A 20,431-nucleotide genomic window follows, 5' to 3' on the forward strand; every position below is an offset into this window, starting at 1 on the left:
CAATGGCAGCACACCGGATGGGCGTGGTTAGAATCCTGGCACTCCACGCTAATGTATCAGAAGTATGCTAAGTGGGCGGGGCATACGGGAGTGGGCGTGAGTGTCCTGATTTGAATGCGGGCGGGGCATGAAGATTCTATCGCGATGTGGGTGGATTTATATTAGTATATGGGCGGGGAATGACTACTAAGACTGTAAAGGGGGAGGGATTATTTTAAAATGTGGGTGCGGCAAACAGTTATCCACGCCTAGTTACGTAGACTCCTCCCATCATGGGCTCTTTGACGAATGTGACTGCTGCTCAGTGACTGATGATGGGACTACAAGTCTCAGCATGTCCGGAGGAGACCCATTTTTTTCTGGTTTTACTAAGGCAAAGTTCACACTACCTGTCGTTACCTTTGTTAAAAAAGTAAAGAATGCAGGTTTAACAGAGCTTTAATGTATCAATTAAAAATCCCATTGACATCAATGTAAATTTTATGTCATCGGTTATGTTCCATTTAGCCAGGGATCCGTTATCCGGGCGTTTTTCGGATGGAAAAAAATGACGTAGGCTGCTATACTTTTCCTTCGGCTGAAAAAAATTGAAGGATAACGGATCCCGGCCAAACTGACCGTAACGGATGACATCAAATTTACATTAATGTCAATTGGATTTTTAACTGATTTATTCAACCTCTGTTAAACCTCTGTTCTTCACTTTTTTATGGGAAGATACGGCAGTGTGAATTAAGCCTTATATATGTGTTATTAAAAAAAAGTACCTAATACACCCACAAAAATGACGTTTATTGTCCATAACATCCGTTTTTTTACAGAGGATCTGATGACATTTTTTTATGGATCCTCGGGAACTATAGTCAGAAGAGTCTCAGAGCAAAATTGTTCTAGTTGCTGCTAGCAGCCAATCAGAGCTCAGCTTTCATTCTCCTGCAGTTGTTTTTTAATTAAAAGCTGTGCTCTGATTGGTTGTAATGAGAAACTTGAACAGTTTTTCACTCATACCCTTCCGATAATTGTCTCCGAGTGATGAGTTAAAAAAACGGATCTGATGAGGAGACGCTCTACTTCTTAACGGATCAGTCGCCCTGTCACTTAAAATAACAGCAGTGGGAAAGGATTCATTATAAAGTATTGCATCTAGGAGCAGAACGCTCCTAGATGCGCGGACGATTTCCAGTGCCGTCTGCATGTATGGCCTCAAGTTCAGATCAATGTGGAAATATAGCGCACACTTTTTTTTCTGTTTTTAATAACGAGGACTTAACAGAAGGGTTAAGTCTACAGGGAATGGAAGGTGGACCCAAATCCTTGCTTTCTCCTTGTGACAGAGTGTAAGGGTGATGTCACACGTGGCGTTTTGAACACGTTTTTGGTCAGTTTTTAAAAAACATCTGTTTTTGACAGGTTTAAGCAATTATCTTAATTAAAACTAGTCAAAAATTGACGCATTTTCAAAAAACGCATGTGTTTTTGGACGGACTGCTTAAAAACGGACCAAAAATGGGTTCAAAACGCCATGTGTGGCATCACCCTTACGGAGAGAGGGAGGTACAAAGACCTAAGGTTTTATTTTCTTTATGGGGGGAGGGGAAAAAGACGCCCAGTGACTCCATGTTTGGGGCTTATTATCCCAGCGCACACACAGCAGGTGGGAAACCAATAATCAATAAAACAAGTGTCTATAGAAATCAATGGATCTCTATGGATTTTACTGGATGATTTCTCTGTAGTGATTGTCTAGACCTGGTGATGCTAATGACTTTTGTGTTCCTGAACCGCTAACCTCCAGCATCCCAAAAGTCTAAATATTTCCATACTTTAGTTTATGAACCTTTTTTTGTTTCAAGTGAATAAACGCACAAATCACCAAACTGCATTAAATCGCAGTAAAAACTCAGGTAAACAAAACCGTAAAGGCCAAAAGGGACACAGGGGAAGATCTATTAATCAGTTGCCCATGGCAACCAATCACGGCCCAGCTTTCACTTCATATAGGGCTATTTAAAAATAAAAGCTACTCTGTGATTGGCTAGATTTTCATTTTGCTGACTTTCTAAATCTCCTCCATTTTCTTTAGATTTAACAAATATCTATGTGTGAATATATCCCAATGTAAATGAACCTGAAACAATCTCTATTGTTCCCCTCTGAGGTTCTCTTTGGGACTGTACAGCAGACGCATGCACAATCGTGACTTTTGTCCTTGCGGCTCCATTCAGTAATTAGTTCACAATGACCTTGTATCTGCAGAGCGTTTTCCCTCTAATGTCCTAACCTCATTATATACATGAAGTATTTACCATCCATGTGGTCCCTATTATCATATCAGGGGGGAGGGGGGGGGGGGGTTAGGGGTCATTGTTATGTATCTAGGTCCTCAGCAAATAACATAATCATCTATCACCCACTGTGTCTGCGATCTGCCAAAATGGTGTGAAGCGTCCAGATGTAGCAGAGCAGAGATTGTTGGATGTGAATGGCTGCCGTAGTCATGTGACCATACGTATAACTGGCAGATTATAACTATGCGTCGGATGCATAAAAACGGATAACGTGGATGAAACCTACGTCCATGTGTTGTACATATAGCCACACGTTCCAGGTTGCGCAAGTATTTTCTGTGAAGATTTTACTGATATTTTTATGCAGGTTTTTTTGCTCATGTCCAATAATCAAATATTGTGGCGTGTGGATGCAGGAAGGACATAGAAGTCAGTGGAGACGTGGATGAGGCTCCACGGATCTGCACGCATTGATGACCGCCCATAACCTGCCATGACATCTGCTCTGCCACAGGACCTGGCGTGAGGCATCGACCCAGATTCTGCCATCCCCAGGATTCAGATAACGTTCATCTAACACCAGACGAGTGGTCACCCAGCTTTCCCAACTGACTGATTAGGTCATCATCCCATACATACAATGATGATTCCTGTATATTACTACATTAGGAGCATGTGACACTCATGAGTCCAGGAAAGCTGGATGGCATCGAATACATCAGCACTATAGTTTTTACCGATTGTCACTCAGCTTTTCCAAAACAGAAATAACCAAGAAATAACATGTCTGACAGTATAAAACCACAAAGGAATTTATGTGTAGTTATGTGTAAATCCAGGGGACGGCCATTATCCGATTCCTATGTGATTGGTTGCTCTGGGTAACGTTGTCACTCTCAACTTTACTCCTGTTATGAATACACCTCATTATACTGTTTTTCGCATTTCTTGCGCCAGGAAATCTGCTGAAACTGATAACGTGGAGCTGACAAGATGCCACTTCCTTGTATGCCAACGGCTGCGGTGTTGGCGCAGGCGAAACTGAGACACGAATATCAAACAACATGAAAGGTGAATATAGTATCAGATGTTGGTATAGGATCCCTTATATACAGCCCAGTGATCTTCGGGTGACTTGTTTTGTACAATTTGGATGCTCCAGTTTAGGACAGAGAGGCTAAACCCCTGCGACCCATCTGCTCTCCGAATAATGAGGTTAAGATAATGAACAGACACCAACAGGCAGATTAACCCCATTACCAGATTATCTATAGACCATCAGCACTAAAACATGAGAAAATTGGTTTGAAGTTAATACTATTGTGTTGGATTCCAGACAGTATTGGTAGCGTCCAGTATTGGGGGTGTGGGGGTGCCTACATTTTGCTTTTGGCATTTGGCTCTGATATCCGCCGCATTGGAAAAGACATATATTGTACAAGGCTCCCAACTTTTTCAAGTTATCCCCATCCACAGGGAGAAGATCGAAGTCCTGAGAACAGGACTCCCAGTGGTTCTTACTAATGGGAGACCCCTGTTCCCCATTTGTAGGACTGCTCCCGAACATGTAAACTGATCAATGAGTAAAAAATGCTGTGACCTCTCCTCTGCATCACCTAATACATCACTTATGTCAATCCTAAATATCTACTTCCTTTTACTCCAACAGATACAGAGCAATCGCAGCAGTAAAACACAAAAATCTACAACGTCTTTATACAAACTGGCATCTTAGTGGTTATAAAGAACAATATAAAATCATAAACGGGAACCAAAAAGCACAGCCGACACACACATCACAGCCGCCAATAATAGTGGTGGCAGAGTGCCCTCAGTAACAGTGCGGGAAGAGTGCCCCCCAATAACAGAGCCGGCAGAGTGCCCCCAATAAAAGCACTGGCAGAGTGCCCCCCAATAACAATTTCGGCAGAGTGCCCCCCAATAACAGTGTTGGCGCAGTGTTCCTCATAACAGTGGCAGCAGAATGCCCCCTGGACAGTGCTGGCAGAGTGCCCCCCAAAAACAATGTCGGCAGAGTACCCCCCAATAACAATGTCGGCAGAGTGCCCCCCAATAACAATGTCGGCAGAATGCCTCCCAATAACAGTGTTGGCGCAGTGTTCCCCATAACAGTGGTGGTAGAGTGCCCCTATTAATAGTGGTGGCAGAGTTCTCCCAATGACAGGGCTTGCAAAGTGCCCCAAATAACAGTGCCAACACAGTGCGCTCCAATAATAAGGTCGGAACAGTGCCCCCGATAACAGTACCAGCAGAGTGCTGACATAGCACTTCTTTTGACACTGGATAGGTGCTGGTCAGCATCTAACGTTTGGGGGTCCCATCTGTAGAGAGCTAAATAGCAAGAACGCTGCTGCGCTGTTCAACATGAATGGAGCAGCAGCGTAACGTAATAGTTACTCAATGTTAGGAAAATCAGTTATCATTTATGTTTCAGCATTCAGTAATCCAGAATATGGGATATTCCAGCATCGATTAGACGACACTAAAGCCAAAGTAAAGGGATTTTACATACAAACTGCGCACAACTCATCAAGAAATGTACAATAGATATTTGGGTCCTAGCTGGAACCTGCTGATTGTGCTATAATATCCATAAGATGTGATTATTCTGCACTCTCTGCAGTTGCTGTCGGGATATTGATCACGGGGCTTGTACTGGGCAGGGAGAAGGATTTTTGGGTTTGCTCATTGGATTCATCCTTGGAACTGGTCCCTTCCAGCTCAGTTTCTGGAGGAGCTTGATTCTCATCGCTTTCACTGTCTGACTCCACAGTCTCCCCACCTTCTTTGTTGCTTTCATTTTGTGATCTTTCACTTCCCAAAAATGTTCCTATTGTTGTTTCAACAGGTGAAGATCCCGGTTTTCCATGTCTAGTCTCTAATGTCACAGATTTAGCAGCAAATATCATCGGCGGCATCTCATATGTCGGCAGAACATTGTCCTGCACTAGGTCAGGAGAGGCCGGAGGACACAGGTCCGTCATCTGTAGAGGTTCTGGTGGCTCCTCAGGGGGTGATAATGGTTTGGAGATGGATATGTAGCTCCAGTTGTGTACGTCCTTCACACTACTAGGTCTGGGAGTGGGTGAAGTGGATGTTCTTGTGCTGTTTGGATAAAATAACCTTGTACCCTGGTGGGACCTTCCATGTGGATGTGGACCATGGTCTATGGCCATCATTGGGTTCATTCCATTTATTACTGGTCCAACACCAAATTCTTCAGCCTTCCTCTGCATAGTAGGAGATATATTTATGATCTTGGTGTCTTGTACAAAATTCTTCCTGTTTGTAGGATTATCCACTTGCTTCTTCGTGGCCACATTCCCGTCCGTGGCCATTTCCACCCTTTGCTTTGTGCCATCTGCTGATAGGTAACGTAGGATGACCTTGGTGTTATCAGATGACGACCCGCTAAAGGCTTTGTTCTTCCTCGTTGCATCCTGTAACCCCAGTCTTCTACGTCTTAGAAAGTCGCTGGAAGTCATTTTGTTTTGCTGGAGGGGAGAGAAGGATTGGCCCTCAGGTCCCTGGGAGCTGGAGAAGTATTTGGATCGTGTGATCAGGTTCCTCTGGAAGTCAGAGAGGCTGGTAATGGGGCTGTTGTAAATGATGGGGTGCGTTTCACTTACATTCTGCAAAGAAAAGTTACATTTTTTTCATTATTTAGATTGAAGCTTTTACATATATAGACACGGTAGAGCACAATGTGGGCCAAACGAGCCAAAAAATCTCATTATACTAAGAAAAATTATGGCAATAAAATCTGCCCTAATAGTCATAGGGGAAGGCACTAAGCTCAGAGCTATATACATTACAATGACTTACTTTTATATATGAGTCCTGCTACTCCACCCACTCATAGAGAAAACCCGTGAGTCCTGCTACTCCTCCCACTCATAGAGAAAGCCTGTGAGTCCTGCTACTCCTCCCACTCATAGAGAAAGCCTGTGAGTCCTGCTACTCCTCCCACTCATAGAGAAAGCCTGTGAGTCCTGCTACTCCTCCCACTCATAGAGAAAGCCTGTGAGTCCTGCTACTCCTCCCACTCATAGAGAAAACCCGTGAGTCCTGCTACTCCACCCACTCATAGAGAAAACCTGTGAGTCCTGCTACTCCTCCCACTCATAGAGAAAGCCTGTGCGTCCTGCTACTCCTCCCACTCATAGAGAAAGCCTGTGAGTCCTGCTTCCTACACCCAATCATAGAGAAAGCCTGTGAGTCCTGCTACTCCTCCCACTCATAGAGAAAACCCGTGAGTCCTGCTACTCCTCCCACTCATAGAGAAAGCCTGTGAGTCCTGCTACTCCTCCCACTCATAGAGAAAGCCTGTAAGTCCTGCTACTCCACCCACTCATAGAGAAAACCCATGAGTCCTGCTACTCCTCCCACTCATAGAGAAAGCCTGTGAGTCCTGCTACTCCTCCCACTCATAGAGAAAGCCTGTGAGTCCTGCTACTTCACCCACTCATAGAGAAAACCTGTGAGTCCTGCTTCCTACACCCACTCATAGAGAAAGCCTGTGAGTCCTGCTACTCCTCCCACTCATAGAGAAAGCCTGTGAGTCCTGCTACTCCTCCCACTCATAGAGAAAACCCGTGAGTCCTGCTACTCCTCCCACTCATAGAGAAAGCCTGTGAGTCCTGCTACTCCTCCCACTCATAGAGAAAGCCTGTGAGTCCTGCTACTCCGCCCACTCATAGAGAAAGCCTGTGAGTCCTGCTACTTCACCCACTAATAGAGAAAACCCGTGAGTCCTGCTACTCCTCCCACTCATAGAGAAAACCCGTGAGTCCTGCTACTCCTCCCACTCATAGAGAAAGCCTGTGAGTCCTGCTACTCCGCCCACTCATAGAGAAAGCCCGTGAGTCCTGCTACTTCACCCACTAATAGAGAAAGCCTGTGAGTCCTGCTACTTTGCCCACTTATAAAGTAAGCCTATGGGGCACATGTATCATTATTCTGCCTTTGTTTGTCTGTTTTTGAAACTTTTCTTGGCTTTTCTGCTGGTCAAATGTATCTTAGCGGTTTTTCCTTATTTATACATGTGGCGTTTGGTTTTTAGTGAATTTGCGACTTTTGTTTTTAAAATCCTCAAAAAGTCACAACTTCCAGATCTGGATCCAGGTGACAACTCAGGGAACACCGCAGAACACTAGACAATGGCGAACTTTGAAGGGAGACAGAATTAGGCGCAGAAAAAGGTCACAAATGAGCACAAGCCCCATGAAAACTCCCAAAAATAAAAGACAAAGTCAAGACAAAAGTTTGGCACTTGTGCCCCTATGTGAGTCCTATCCGCCCCGCAGAATTAACCTGTGAGAACTCGGGGCTAGTTCTGAGGATGTGACGTTGGTGGCTGATAGTGACCCCGTATTACCTGCACGTGAGCACTGACCCTCTTCTGTTTCACTGTTATAATCTTAACATCAGATTTCTTCATCTCATCCTCTAGGCACAAGGAGACTGCGGCTGCTTTCTGGATATTTCCCCTGTCAGCAGAAAAATGCAGAGATATTAGACCCTCGATGGTCTCATACAGCGTTACTCTCCACATCTGCTTCCACGTCAAGGGCTTAATAATAATTCTTTATTTATCTAGCGCCTACAGATTCCGCAGCGCTGCACAAAGTATGACAAAATGGTCCTTGTCCCCAATGGGACTCACAATCTAAACTACCTACCAGTATGTTTTGGAGTGTGGGAGGAAACCGGAGGAAACATACAAACTCTTTGCAGATGTTGACCTGGGTGGGACTTGACCCCAGGACTGCAGCAGTACAAGGCAGAAGTGCTCCCCACTCAGCCACCGTGCACCCATTTTAGTTTTATAATAAAGTAAAAAATAATGGGGGTCATTTACTAAGGGCCCGATTCGCGTTTTCCCGACGTGTTACCCGAATATTTCCGATTTGCGCAGATTTTTCCTGAATTGCCCCTGGATTTTGGCGCATGCGATCGGATTGTGGCGCATCGGCGCCGGCATGCACGCAACGGAAATGGGGGGGGGGGGCGTGGGCGTAAAAAAACCCGACGGATTCGGAAAAACTGACGCATTTAAAAAAAAAAAGTGTCGCTTGACACGCGCTTACCTTCACCCACGATAGGACGGTGAACTTCAGTGCAGTCCGATGGTCTTAAGCGCAGCAGCGACACCTGGTGGACGGCGGAGGAACTGCCTTAGTGAATCCCGGCCGGACCCGAATCCACCGCAGAGAATGCGTCGCTGGATCGCAAATGGACCGGGTAAGTAAATCTGCCCCAATATGTTTCAAAAAACTTTAGCTGAGGTGTCCAAAAAATAGAAACATGTGAGTTCTGCACCCGGTAAGTTACTTTGTTTTTGAATACGAACATATCTCTGCTTGCTTCCATTGAATGGAAACCTTAGCTTGCACATCTCAGTTTGTTACAAGAGAATACTGAAACCCTGTATAAATCAGCTGCACAATATCAGGACAGGTTGTCAGCTTATGAATGGAAAGAAGATTGTTTCTATTCACTGACAGCAAGCAAACATATTGAAAATGTGAGCAATTAAAACAAAAACAGAAATAACAGTTTTGAGGAGAATTTGTGTCTGAGGCGTTTTCTAAACTGATCGTCTGACGCCAAGTGTTTTGTTCTACAATGAGAGGATGAGGTCGTTTTGCTTGTTCTGATTTCAATATCAATTGTAGAATAAAGGACCAAGTAACAATAAAAACACAACAGCAACAAACCAATCAGAGAAGGTGCACACTCTGCCCCCTGCTGGGAGAATCCATTGTTACATTTGTATCTTATTCTCTGCTTGTAACAATGTGAAATGTTATCATCTTCATCACCATTATCTTACCTGGGGGGATGTTCTGTCATGTTTTCTGATCTGCTACATCCCAATGTGTCTGGTAACGGTGAAGGTCTCATATCAGCTCCACAGGCGGAGACCTCGGGTCTCTCTATCACAAGTGAAACATTCAAGAATCTGGGTTGTAAAAATGTCAAGAAATGGCTAATTTGTCCACATTTTATATTTGTGGGATGGGTCAGATCTTTGTTGGTTAAGGTCTCGCAGTGAAAGATACATTTTCGATAATGAATAAAGAAAGGGAAGTTCTACTGTTCCAAGTCATGCAGTGATTGTATCTTATGCTGCCCATATAATACCGCCAAACAAAGAGGTAAATGAGCCCCAGTATCCACATAATACCGCCATACAACGAGGAAAATGTGCAACACAATAATGGGGCTCATTTACTAAGGGTCCGAATCGCTCACTTTCGTCGGGTTTCCCTACGATTTCCGATTTGCGCTGAATTGCCCTGGGATTTTGGCACACCCGATCGCATTGGCGCCGGCTTTCACGCAACAGAAATTGGGGGGAGGCTTGGCCGTCGGACAACCTGACGGATTCGGAAAAAACGCAGAATTTAAAAGAGAATTTGTGTCGCAAGATCAGCACTTACATGCACCAGGACGAAGAAGGTGAACTCCGGCGGACCTCGGCGCAGCAGCGACACCTGCTGGATATCGGGGGCACGGACCTTTGTGAATCCTGGCCGGACCCGAATCCTCGTCGGAGAACGCACCACTGGATCGCGACTGGACCGGGTAAGTAAATGTGCCCCAGTATCCACATAATAGTGCTGTACACTGCCCAGATATTACCATCATTCAATGCTGATATAATACCAAAATATATGACCCCATCCACACAATAGTGCTATACACTGCCCATATATTACCATCATTCATAGTCCACATACTATGTACACACCTGAGACCCGCTGGAGTCTTCTGGGCATTTACCTACAGTATAACTATAACCCTGTAATATGTCATTAATACTAGTAAACATTTCTCCTATAGCACCTGCATATGCTGTAGCCCTGCTTCCTGGTCACCAACCTGTTGTCCCAGAATCTTCTAGCACGTCCCTAGGAGACCCAGTGAATGGCGCCCCCAGGCTGGAGAGGATGGGACCGCTGTGCCCCACGTGACAGAGAGTATCCAGGTCCGGTATAGACTGCACCTAACGGTGTAAAATCTTGTCATTTTTAGATACATATGTAGCAAAAATATCATTAATGAGGGATCACTCGGCAATGGCCGCCCCTATACCCCCTGCCCAGGGCGCTCACCTCGCTCCTCCAGGGTCTCCTCCGGTCTGCAGACGCACATCGCGGCTTTGTAAGTCTCTTCAGTTCTCTCTCTGCCATAAGACACAAGTGATAAGATATTCTTCTGATACGTAATATGAGACATATAATACAACCGTGGTCTGGAAATTCTATAGTTCCTATAACGCCCTCCTGCCGCCATAATCAGTCACAGGAGGTTTTGTGCCATGTAGGCTCATTGCCTAGAGATGGTACAGCATCACTGCCCTCACTGCTCCATCATCCATCAGAGAAACACAGAGCTGTCAATCAAATTAAGGGGGTGTGGCCTGCTGGCAGCCCAGGAGAAAACAAGAGACCTATCCTGAATAAAAGAGTCATGTATGCTAATTTGCATATTAGGAAAACATCTCATATTAAGGTACAGTGCCTCACTGGCAGCTAATTTTAAGTGATACAATGAGGACTTTTAACCCTTTATAAGTAACTTTTGTTAGTTAGCCGGTAAGATTCTGGTGACAGGTCTCCTTTAAGTACTCACTTTCCTTCTCGCAAACTTCAGAAAAGCAGTGGCCGGATGCAGTGAAGGGGCGTAGATGTACCTTCTTTCCTGACTCGGTGTTCATTGGATATCTGGGGGTAAAAATGTGGCTCAGACAAATATCACACAAAAGAAGCTAAATATATTTCTGCTTGCTGTTGCCACCACCAGGGGGAGCTCCACACACAGAGATTTATGTATAAGCTATATCAGCGCCCTCTAGCGGAGGCAATGACAGAATATTGAGCTCTATATACATAGCACAGCCTCTTATAAAGATAATGGGGCAGATTTACTTACCCGGTCCATTCGCGATCCAGCGGCGCGTTCTCTGCGCTGGATTCGGGTCCGGCTGGGATTTATTAAGGTAGTTCCTCCGACGTCCACCAGGTGGCGCTGCTGCGCTGAAAAGCATCGGAACGCACTGGAGTTCACAGAGCCGGGCTGAGTGAAGGTAAGTGCAAGCTCCGCGACAGATTTTTTAAAAAAATGCGGTGGTTTTTCTGAATCCGTCGGGTTTTCGTTCGGCCACGCCCCCCGATTTCCGTCGTGTGCATGCCAGCGCCGATGCGTCACAATCCGATCGCGTGCGCCAAAATCCCGGGGCAATTCAAGGAAAATCGGCGCAAATCAGAAATATTCAGGTAACACGTCGGGAAAACGTGAATCGGGCCCTTAGTAAATGACCCCCATTATATATAATATTACATCATTTCATATAATCACACATCTTACAATATGTCATATGTGTTTTGAATCCCAATAGGCCGACTTCTACCACTGACTCAATACTACCTTAGACTGTCACAGACAACACCGATAAGACCACCAGAGATATCACATATTATCATCTATAGCTCTGGATGTCTCACCTGGGTGATGGGGTCTTCCCTCTGTTGATTCTCTCATAAGGGTCCGGATTAAATTCAGAATCAAAATCTAAGGGCAGGGGGATTATTAAGGACGGCATCTTCTGCAGGAAGCTCAGGCTGCGCTTCTGGAGGAAAACAAGTAAAATGTGATCAGCAGCGAAAAACAGAAAAACGAATACGGAAAATCGGATTCTATTTGAATGGGGCTGAAATACCAGACACAGACTCCATAGGAAGGTAAAGGCAGAATCACATCCCACCAATACCCCCCCCCACCACCACCACCAATGCCTATTCATACTTACTACAGGGGGGGCACACATGATGATTGAGCCCATTGGTTTGATTTCTAGCATCTTAAGATGGAATATTACCCTGTGGGGTCTGACCACTGGGCTCCCCCCCCCCCCCAATGATCATGAGAATGTGGGTCCCCTTAATAAGTGGAGAGACAGATTGGGCAGCCCCTGCCACTTACCTTACTTGCTATGATACTGGACACTACACAATATGATACTACGTTGTGGTCTTACCCAGGGCAACTGTTCTAAGTGTAATTATTTAAAGGGAACCTACCACCCCGATTCTACCTATAAAGGTAGAAGGGGGGTAGGTGGATGAATGGGACTTGAGGATAGCCCTTTTTTGGGCTAATCCTCACGTCCCGGGTGTCTTTTAGAAAACTTTATTGGAGGCATATGTAAATTTTTTTATGCGGCTAATGGGGCGTGGAGTAGCCGGACATGAGGCTACTAGTCGCGGCTACTCCACACCCGAGTAGCCACGTTACTCCGCCTACCATTTAATCTTCGGCGCGCAGCTACGAGGAGCTCGTCCTGCTCGTCAGTTGCGCGGCCGCGGCTCTGGGGCCGGAGCAACTGCAATTGCGCAGAAGGCCGCTGATGCCGGGAGACCAGGACGAGGGCGCACAGCTACGAGGAGCACCGTAATAAGGCTTCTCTTGTAGAATTTATGTATTTGTATTGTATGACCTGTGTCTAACTGTGTAACAATTGCCGGAACACTATGGACAAAATAATTTCCCCCCAAGGGATCAATAAAGTTGTATTGTAGTATTATAGGAGATTATTTATACATAGTGTCCCAGCACCTCCCCAGAATGAGGCAGGACAGTCCCGGTTTTTGGGATCGGTCCCACTGTCCAGCCAGGTGGGAGGTAGGTGATATCAGTTCTGCCGCTATCCTCCGGACACTGTCAGAGCTGATTACAGGGATAATGGAGAGAGACGGCAGCTTCCTGCACTCTCACTGTACCTCTGGTTCTGCTGTATGTAGAACCAGAGGAGAGAGGAGAGGTTCTGCTGCAGGGAACGGGGGAAAGGTGAGTACAGGTGTTTTTGTTTTTTTTTTACTGTGTACAATAACAGGGGGAGCGGCTGCTGGGGGTACAATAACAGGGGGAGCTACTTGGAGGACGAATAACAGGGGGAGGTGGTGAAGGGGCACAATAACAGAAGTTGGGAGGTGTGCATAATGTTACAGATAGTTACATACAAAGTCACAGTAAAACACAAAAGGAAAAGTCAGACAATGCACTTTCGGGGATCTCCAGCCGCTGGGTAAGTAAATGTCCCCCAATTTGTTCTGGGGACATGCTTGTAATCCAAATTGCTCGTATTTCAAAGCAAGTTTTCCCATAGGAAATCAGTGAAACCCGGATGATTGGTTCCACAATGACTGAATACCTTGGATTACAAGCAGCGGTTGTTCAATATTTGAACAAATTGCTGAGAATTTGCCTGATATACACTGCAATGGTCTATGTATTGGCAGACGAGCGACACCTTCCCGCACACGGCCCATTGCATAATACCGTATTACAACATCACAACAACACAAATCAGTCATCGTGTCTGTGAATGTGACTTGTGGTTTACAGTTCAGCTCACAGAAAAGGGGTCACCGGCGCTGGATCTCCGCTGTACACAATCTGCGCCCTACTTCAACACGTGGAAACCAGATCAGGAGGTGAATTGTGAAGAACTTTATGTACAATACAGGGAAACTCTGACCAAAGTGATCAGAAAGGAACCGGAAGGGATCAAGAAGATAATGGGGCAGATTTACTTACCCGGCCCATTCGCGATCCAGCGGCGCGTTCTCTGCGCTGGATTCGGGTCTGGCCGGGATTTATTAAGGTAGTTCCTCCACTGTCCACCAGGTGGCGCTGCTGCGCTGAAAAGCATCGGAACGCGCTGGAGTTCACCGGCCTATTCCTAGTGAAGGTAAGTGCAAGCTCTGCGACAGATTTTTTTTTTTAAATGCGGCGGTTTTTCCGAATCCGTCCGGTTTTCATTCGGCCACGCCCCCCGATTTCCGTCGCGTGCATGCCATCGCCGATGCGGCAAAATCCGAACGCGTGCGCCAAAATCCCGGGGCAATTCAGGGGAAATCGCCGCAAATCGGAAATATTCGGGTAACACGTTTTGAAAACGCGAATCGGCCCCTTAGTAAATGACCCCCATTATATACAGATACAGGTATACACAACCTTCCAGATGATCAAATGGCCTATAAAACTCACTTACAAGGGTTAAAATCATAAGCTGGCTCCTTGTACTCAGTCTTCCGCCCTTGTAAGATCCTACATTGTCTTCTGGACAATTGAATATAGGATAAAGGGGCGCTCCGCTCCCAAAAAATCCCAAATAGGGAATATGGAATTTTTGTGGCTTGCAAACTCTCTATGTGATCCAGAATGGTTGTTGTGTAATACAACACATCACATGTAGGGGGCACAATACTTTAAATACTCATTACGTACTTTTGCATGTTTGGCCAAGATTTCCTTGGAATATTTATCCAGAGCATCAAATCCGAGCAGAATCCTCTGAGCCATCGCAGCATTAACCCTAAAACAGAAAAATCTCATGGAATCACTTGAATAGATTCACATTGTATATGGCACAGCTCCCAACCATCCGGTTATTCACCTCTGTCCCCCCGTCACGGGCAGCTGGGAGATTGTCCCGGATATTCCCTCCAGATCCCGGTTCTGTGTCCCGCCCAGTAAACTTTCAAAGCCAGAATTTGCGATACTAAATGACTTCTACAAACATTGGGCAGGAAGGCAGCACAGGGGCCATGTCATTAGAGAGACATCACCATCTGTCCATATATGGTGTCTACATCTCCCAGGGCTTCCCCAGAGAAAGTGGGCCACATTTACTTACCCGTCCCGTTGACGCCCCCGATCTGGAATGCCCGATGAGGATTCAGGTCTTCCACGATTCACTAATCGTGCCCCCGATTTCCTGCATGTGTCGCTTCCCCCCTCAGGTCCGCCGGAGTTCACCTTCGTCTTCCTGGTGCATGTAAGTGCTGATCTTGCGACACAATTTGGTTTCTAAATTTAATTGTCTGAATAAGTCAGGTTGTCCGACGGCCACGTCCCTGATTTGTGTCGCACGGAAGCCGGCGCCAATGCGCCACAATCCGATTGCACCAAAAACCGGGTGCAATTCAGCGCAAATCAGGAAACTCAACGAAAATGCGGTGTTCCTACCCTTAGTAAAAAAAAGTCTCAAATTCACCTAATTCACCCAAATGCCACATGTATCAATAAGGAAAAACAATTAAGATACATCTGAAAAGTCAAGAAAAGTCCCAAAAAACCTACAGACTGAGCTAGACGTATGCTACATGAGCCGCATTGTATAACACATTGGGGCAGATTTACTTACCCGGTCCATTCGCGATCCAGAGGTGCGTTCTCTGTGCTGGATCTTCCTCCCCCCCCCCCCCCAGATTTCTGTTGCGTGAAAGCCTGCACGATTGCACCAAAATCCGATCGGAATTTGGCGCAAAACGGAAAAATTCAGGAAACCCGATGAAAGTGTGGCCGTTTAGCCCTTAGTAAATGAGCCCCAATGACTTTGAGTTGGAGGACCCCTTTAAGGAGTCATCATCAAGCCCTCAGCTTGAGAGTTTCTATAGGAAATAATTCTCAAACTCTGAGATCCATCATTTCATATCCGGAGTCATTGTATAATCCAACCTAAATCTGTTTCTATGTGCATCTTGTCACTGACACAACTTTCCCAGATTCCTGCACGGCAGATTATTCAGGTTTCCCATCCTTACATCACTGATAGCTTTATATCATCACTTCATGCTAAACCGCATCTGCACTCAGAGCACTGGGAAAGCTGAGTGACAACTTCTAATGAACGACACACTGACGATCACCCAACTTTCCTAGAAATAGAATTAAGAAATAGACGGAAATGATCTTTAGACATCTTCACCCCATGGGGAGACTGCAGGAGAATTGTGTATGAGCACAAGGAATCCGAATAATTCTGGGCTCTGCCCCCTGACCTGCTGGGGAATGTTTATTGCAGGACGATGGTTCCCATGACAAGAAGCTGCTTATAGCACTAGGATCAGTAAGGGTTAATGCGCTGAAACCCATCATTAGCAGAACTATAACTCCCAGCATGCTCTCCTCACATATCATTGCATAAAGCTATCATTACCCTGTGTGCCTGCGGTGCTGCACTTGGCCTTCATGCCCTGGTGAGCTCTTCTCAGCTCTGGGGCTTTGTTACAGTGTAGCAGCAGCTTGTGCGTCCTTCTGGTTCCTATGGACACCATCTGTACTGCACCTTGTGCCCACTAGGGGGAGCTCTGCACTGAGCAGCAGATGGGACACAAGTCTGCAGACTTTACCTATTACAGGGTGAACTGCAAATCCCAGCAAAGCAAAGTGCACTGGGGCAGAATTATACACTCAGTGTCTATTATAAAAAGTGGGATTTATGTCAATTTAGTCTTTACTTTACTCTGAAATATTACAAAAGGCTGAACTTCCCGAGTAGTAAAAGTGTCTCCAGATTTCTACATTGTTCTTTTAACATTCATATTCTTATGATAGGATTTCTCAAAAACTTCCTTCACTTAAAGGGGTTTCATAAACAGTTTTGACCATAAAGACAGCAGTCAGTGTTATGTATTGTCCCTGGAGAGATGTGTAATCAGACCTTTGTGTATGCTGTTAGTAGCAGCAGGACTGTGATATAAGGATTTATTTCCCAGGATTGTAGCTCCTCCAAGTGCACTGGGGCCGTGTCATCACACTGCTGTGCTCTCTGCAGCCTCCCTGGAGAGATGTGTGATCAGACCTCACACTGCTGTGCTCTGTGCTCTCTGCAGCCAGTGTTATGTATTGTCCCTGGAGAGATGTATAATCAGTCCTCACACTGTTGTGCTCTGTGCTCTCTGCAGCCAGTGTTATGTATTGTCCCTGGAGAGATGTGTAATCAGACCTCACACTGCTGTGCTCTGTGCTCTCTGCAGCCAGTGTGATGTATTGTCCCTGGAGAGATGTGTAATCAGACCTCACACTGCTGTGCTCTGTGCTCTCTGCAGCCAGTGTTATGTATAGTCCCTGGAGAGATGTATAATCAGACCTCACACTGCTGTGCTCTGTGCTTCCTGCAGCCAGTGTTCAGTATTGTCCATGGAGAGATGTGTAATCAGACCTCACACTGCTGTGCTCTGTGCTCTCTGCAGCCAGTGTTCAGTATTGTCCCTGGAGAGATGTGTAATCAGACCTTTATGTATGTTGTTAGTAGCAGCAAGACTGTGATATAAGGATTTATTTCCCAGGATTGTAGCTCCTCCAAGTGCACTGGGGGCGTGTCATCACACTGCTGTGCTCTGTACTCTCTGCAGCCAGTGTTATGTATTGTCCCTCGAGAGATGTGTAATCAGACCTCACACTGCTGTGCTCTGTGCTCTCTGCAGCCAGTGTTATGTATTGTCCCTGGAGAGATGTGTAATCAGACCTCACACTGCTGTGCTCTGTGCTCTCTGCAGCCAGTGTTATGTATTGTCCCTGGAGAGATGTGTAATCAGACCTCACACTGCTGTGCTCTGTGCTTTCTGCAGCCAGTGTTATGTATTGTCCCTGGAGAGATGTGTGATCAGACCTCACACTGCTGTGCTCTGTGCTCTCTGCAGCCAGTGTTATGTATTATCCCTGGAGAGATGTGTAATTAGACCTCACACTGCTGTGCTCTGTGCTCTCTGCAGCCAGTGTTATGTATTGTCCCTGGAGAGATGTGTAATCAGACCTCACACTGCTGTGCTCTGTGCTTTCTGCAGCCAGTGTTATGTATTGTCCCTGGAGAGATGTGTGATCAGACCTCACACTGCTGTGCTCTGTGCTCTCTGCAGCCAGTGTTATGTATTGTCCCTGGAGAGATGTGTAATCAGACCTCACACTGCTGTGCTCTGTGCTTTCTGCAGCCAGTGTTATGTATTGTCCCTGGAGAGATGTGTGATCAGACCTCACACTGCTGTGCTCTGTGCTCTCTGCAGCCAGTGTTATGTATTATCCCTGGAGAGATGTGTAATTAGACCTCACACTGCTGTGCTCTGTGCTCTCTGCAGCCAGTGTTATGTATTGTCCCTGGAGAGATGTGTAATCAGACCTCACACTGCTGTGCTCTGTGCTTTCTGCAGCCAGTGTTATGTATTGTCCCTGGAGAGATGTGTGATCAGACCTCACACTGCTGTGCTCTGTGCTCTCTGCAGCCAGTGTTATGTATTATCCCTGGAGAGATGTGTAATTAGACCTCACACTGCTGTGCTCTGTGCTCTCTGCAGCCAGTGTTATGTATTGTCCCTGGAGAGATGTGTAATCAGACCTCACACTGCTGTGCTCTGTGCTTTCTGCAGCCAGTGTTATGTATTGTCCCTGGAGAGATGTGTGATCAGACCTCACACTGCTGTGCTCTGTGCTCTCTGCAGCCAGTGTTCAGTATTGTCCCTGGAGAGATGTGTAATCAGACCTCACACTGCTGTGCTCTGTGCTCTCTGCAGCCAGTGTTCAGTATTGTCCCTGGAGAGATGTGTAATCAGACCTTTATGTATGTTGTTAGTAGCAGCAGGACTGTAATATAAAGATTTATATTCCAGCTCCTCCAAGTGCACTTCAGCCCCTGCTCTATGTTCATGGTGATTGCTGTAGTATTCAACCAGAAACCTACTATAGTTTGTAATCAGAGAAAATTGGCATCTGTGAAGCACTTCAAAGCCGAGAGCTAAGAGAACAGAAGTGTGAGGACAACCCCCAGTGCACTTAGAGAAGATAAAATCCTGGAATATAAATCCATATATCACCGTAACTAACGATGTACACAAAGGTCTTATAACATCTCTCCAGAAAGAATACCGAACACTGGCTGCAGAGAGAACAGAGCACAGCAGTGTGAGGACAAACCCCCAGTGCAGTTGGTTATGCTACAATCCTGGAATACAACTCCATATATCACAGTCCTGCTGCTACTATTACTCATCTCTCCAGGGACCAGTGCTGTATTTGCCATTGGGCACTTGGGGACCTGTGTCTGGGGTGTCCTCAGGATCAGGAAAATATATTTTTTAATATTTAAAATATTTTTAATCTTATTTTTGGCATTTGGGGATCATACAATAAATAGATAAGGATACAAATGATAAGTCTTTAGCAGTGGGGGGGGGGGGGCAGAGGTTTCTAGTATGGCAGAGGAGTCATAGACATAAGCAATGGGGGTACATGGGGTCTTTAGGAGTGGGGTGTAAAGCAATGGGGGGCACATGGAGACTTTATGAGTGGGGTGTAAAGCAATGGGGGTACATGGTGTCTTTAGGAGTGGGGTGTAAAGCAATGGGGGTACATGGAGACTTTAGGAGTGGGGTGTAAAGCAATGGGGGTACATAGGGTAATAGTATATAGTGGGGTGTAAAGCAATGGGGGTACATAGGGTAATAGTATATAGTGGGGTGTAAAGCAATGGGGGTACATAGAGACTTTAGGAGTGGGGTATAAAGCAATGGGGATACATAGGGTAATAGTATATAGTGGGGTGTAAAGCAATGAGGGTACATGGAGACTTTAGGAGTGGGGTGTAAAGCAATGGGGGTACATGGAGACTTTAGGAGTGGGGTATAAAGCAATGGGGGTACATGGGGTCCTTAGGAGTGGGGTATAAAGCAATGGGGGTACATGGGGTCCTTAGGAGTGGGGTATAAAGCAATGGGGGTACATGGGGTCCTTAGGAGTGGGGTATAAAGCAATGGGGGTACATGGGGTCCTTAGGAGTGGGGTATAAAGCAATGGGGGTACATGGGGTACTTAGGAGTGGGGTATAAAGCAATGGGGGTACATGGGGTCCTTAGGAGTGGGGTATAAAGCAATGGGGGTACATGGGGTCCTTAGGAGTGGGGTATAAAGCAATGGGGGTACATGGGGTCTGTAGGAGTGGGGTGTAAAGCAATGGGGGTACATGGAGACTTTAGGAGTGGGGTATAAAGCAATGGGGGGTACATGGAGACTTTATGAGTGGGGTGTAAAGCAATGGGGATACATAGGGTAATAGTATATAGTGGGGTGTAAAGCAATGGGGTACATGGAGACTTTAGGAGTGGGGTGTAAAGCAATGGGGGGTACATGGAGACTTTATGAGTGGGGTGTAAAGCAATGGGGGTACATGGGGTCCTTAGGAGTGGGGTATAAAGCAATGGGGATACATAGGGTAATAGTATATAGTGGGGTGTAAAGCAATGGGGGTACATGGGGTCTTTAGGAGTAGGGTATAAAGC

General features: G+C 46.0%; 1 protein-coding gene across 1 annotated transcript; it reads right to left on the bottom strand.

The window, feature by feature from the left end:
- Positions 1 to 4,216: 4,216 nt before the first annotated feature.
- C10H1orf141 (chromosome 10 C1orf141 homolog) lies at positions 4,217 to 17,239 on the bottom strand. The gene is made up of 9 exons (XM_072127944.1): positions 16,321 to 17,239; positions 14,607 to 14,694; positions 11,822 to 11,946; positions 10,950 to 11,041; positions 10,430 to 10,500; positions 10,197 to 10,320; positions 9,145 to 9,247; positions 7,687 to 7,798; positions 4,217 to 5,941 (listed from the first exon to the last, which is right to left on the bottom strand). The coding sequence occupies exons 2-9, from the start codon at positions 14,679 to 14,681 to the stop codon at positions 4,913 to 4,915; spliced, it is 1,731 nt and encodes a 576-aa protein (XP_071984045.1). The 5' UTR covers positions 14,682 to 14,694; positions 16,321 to 17,239; the 3' UTR covers positions 4,217 to 4,912.
- Positions 17,240 to 20,431: the final 3,192 nt, after the last annotated feature.

This window comes from Engystomops pustulosus, chromosome 10 (assembly GCF_040894005.1).
Source record: "Engystomops pustulosus chromosome 10, aEngPut4.maternal, whole genome shotgun sequence".
Lineage (NCBI taxonomy): Eukaryota > Metazoa > Chordata > Amphibia > Anura > Leptodactylidae > Engystomops > Engystomops pustulosus.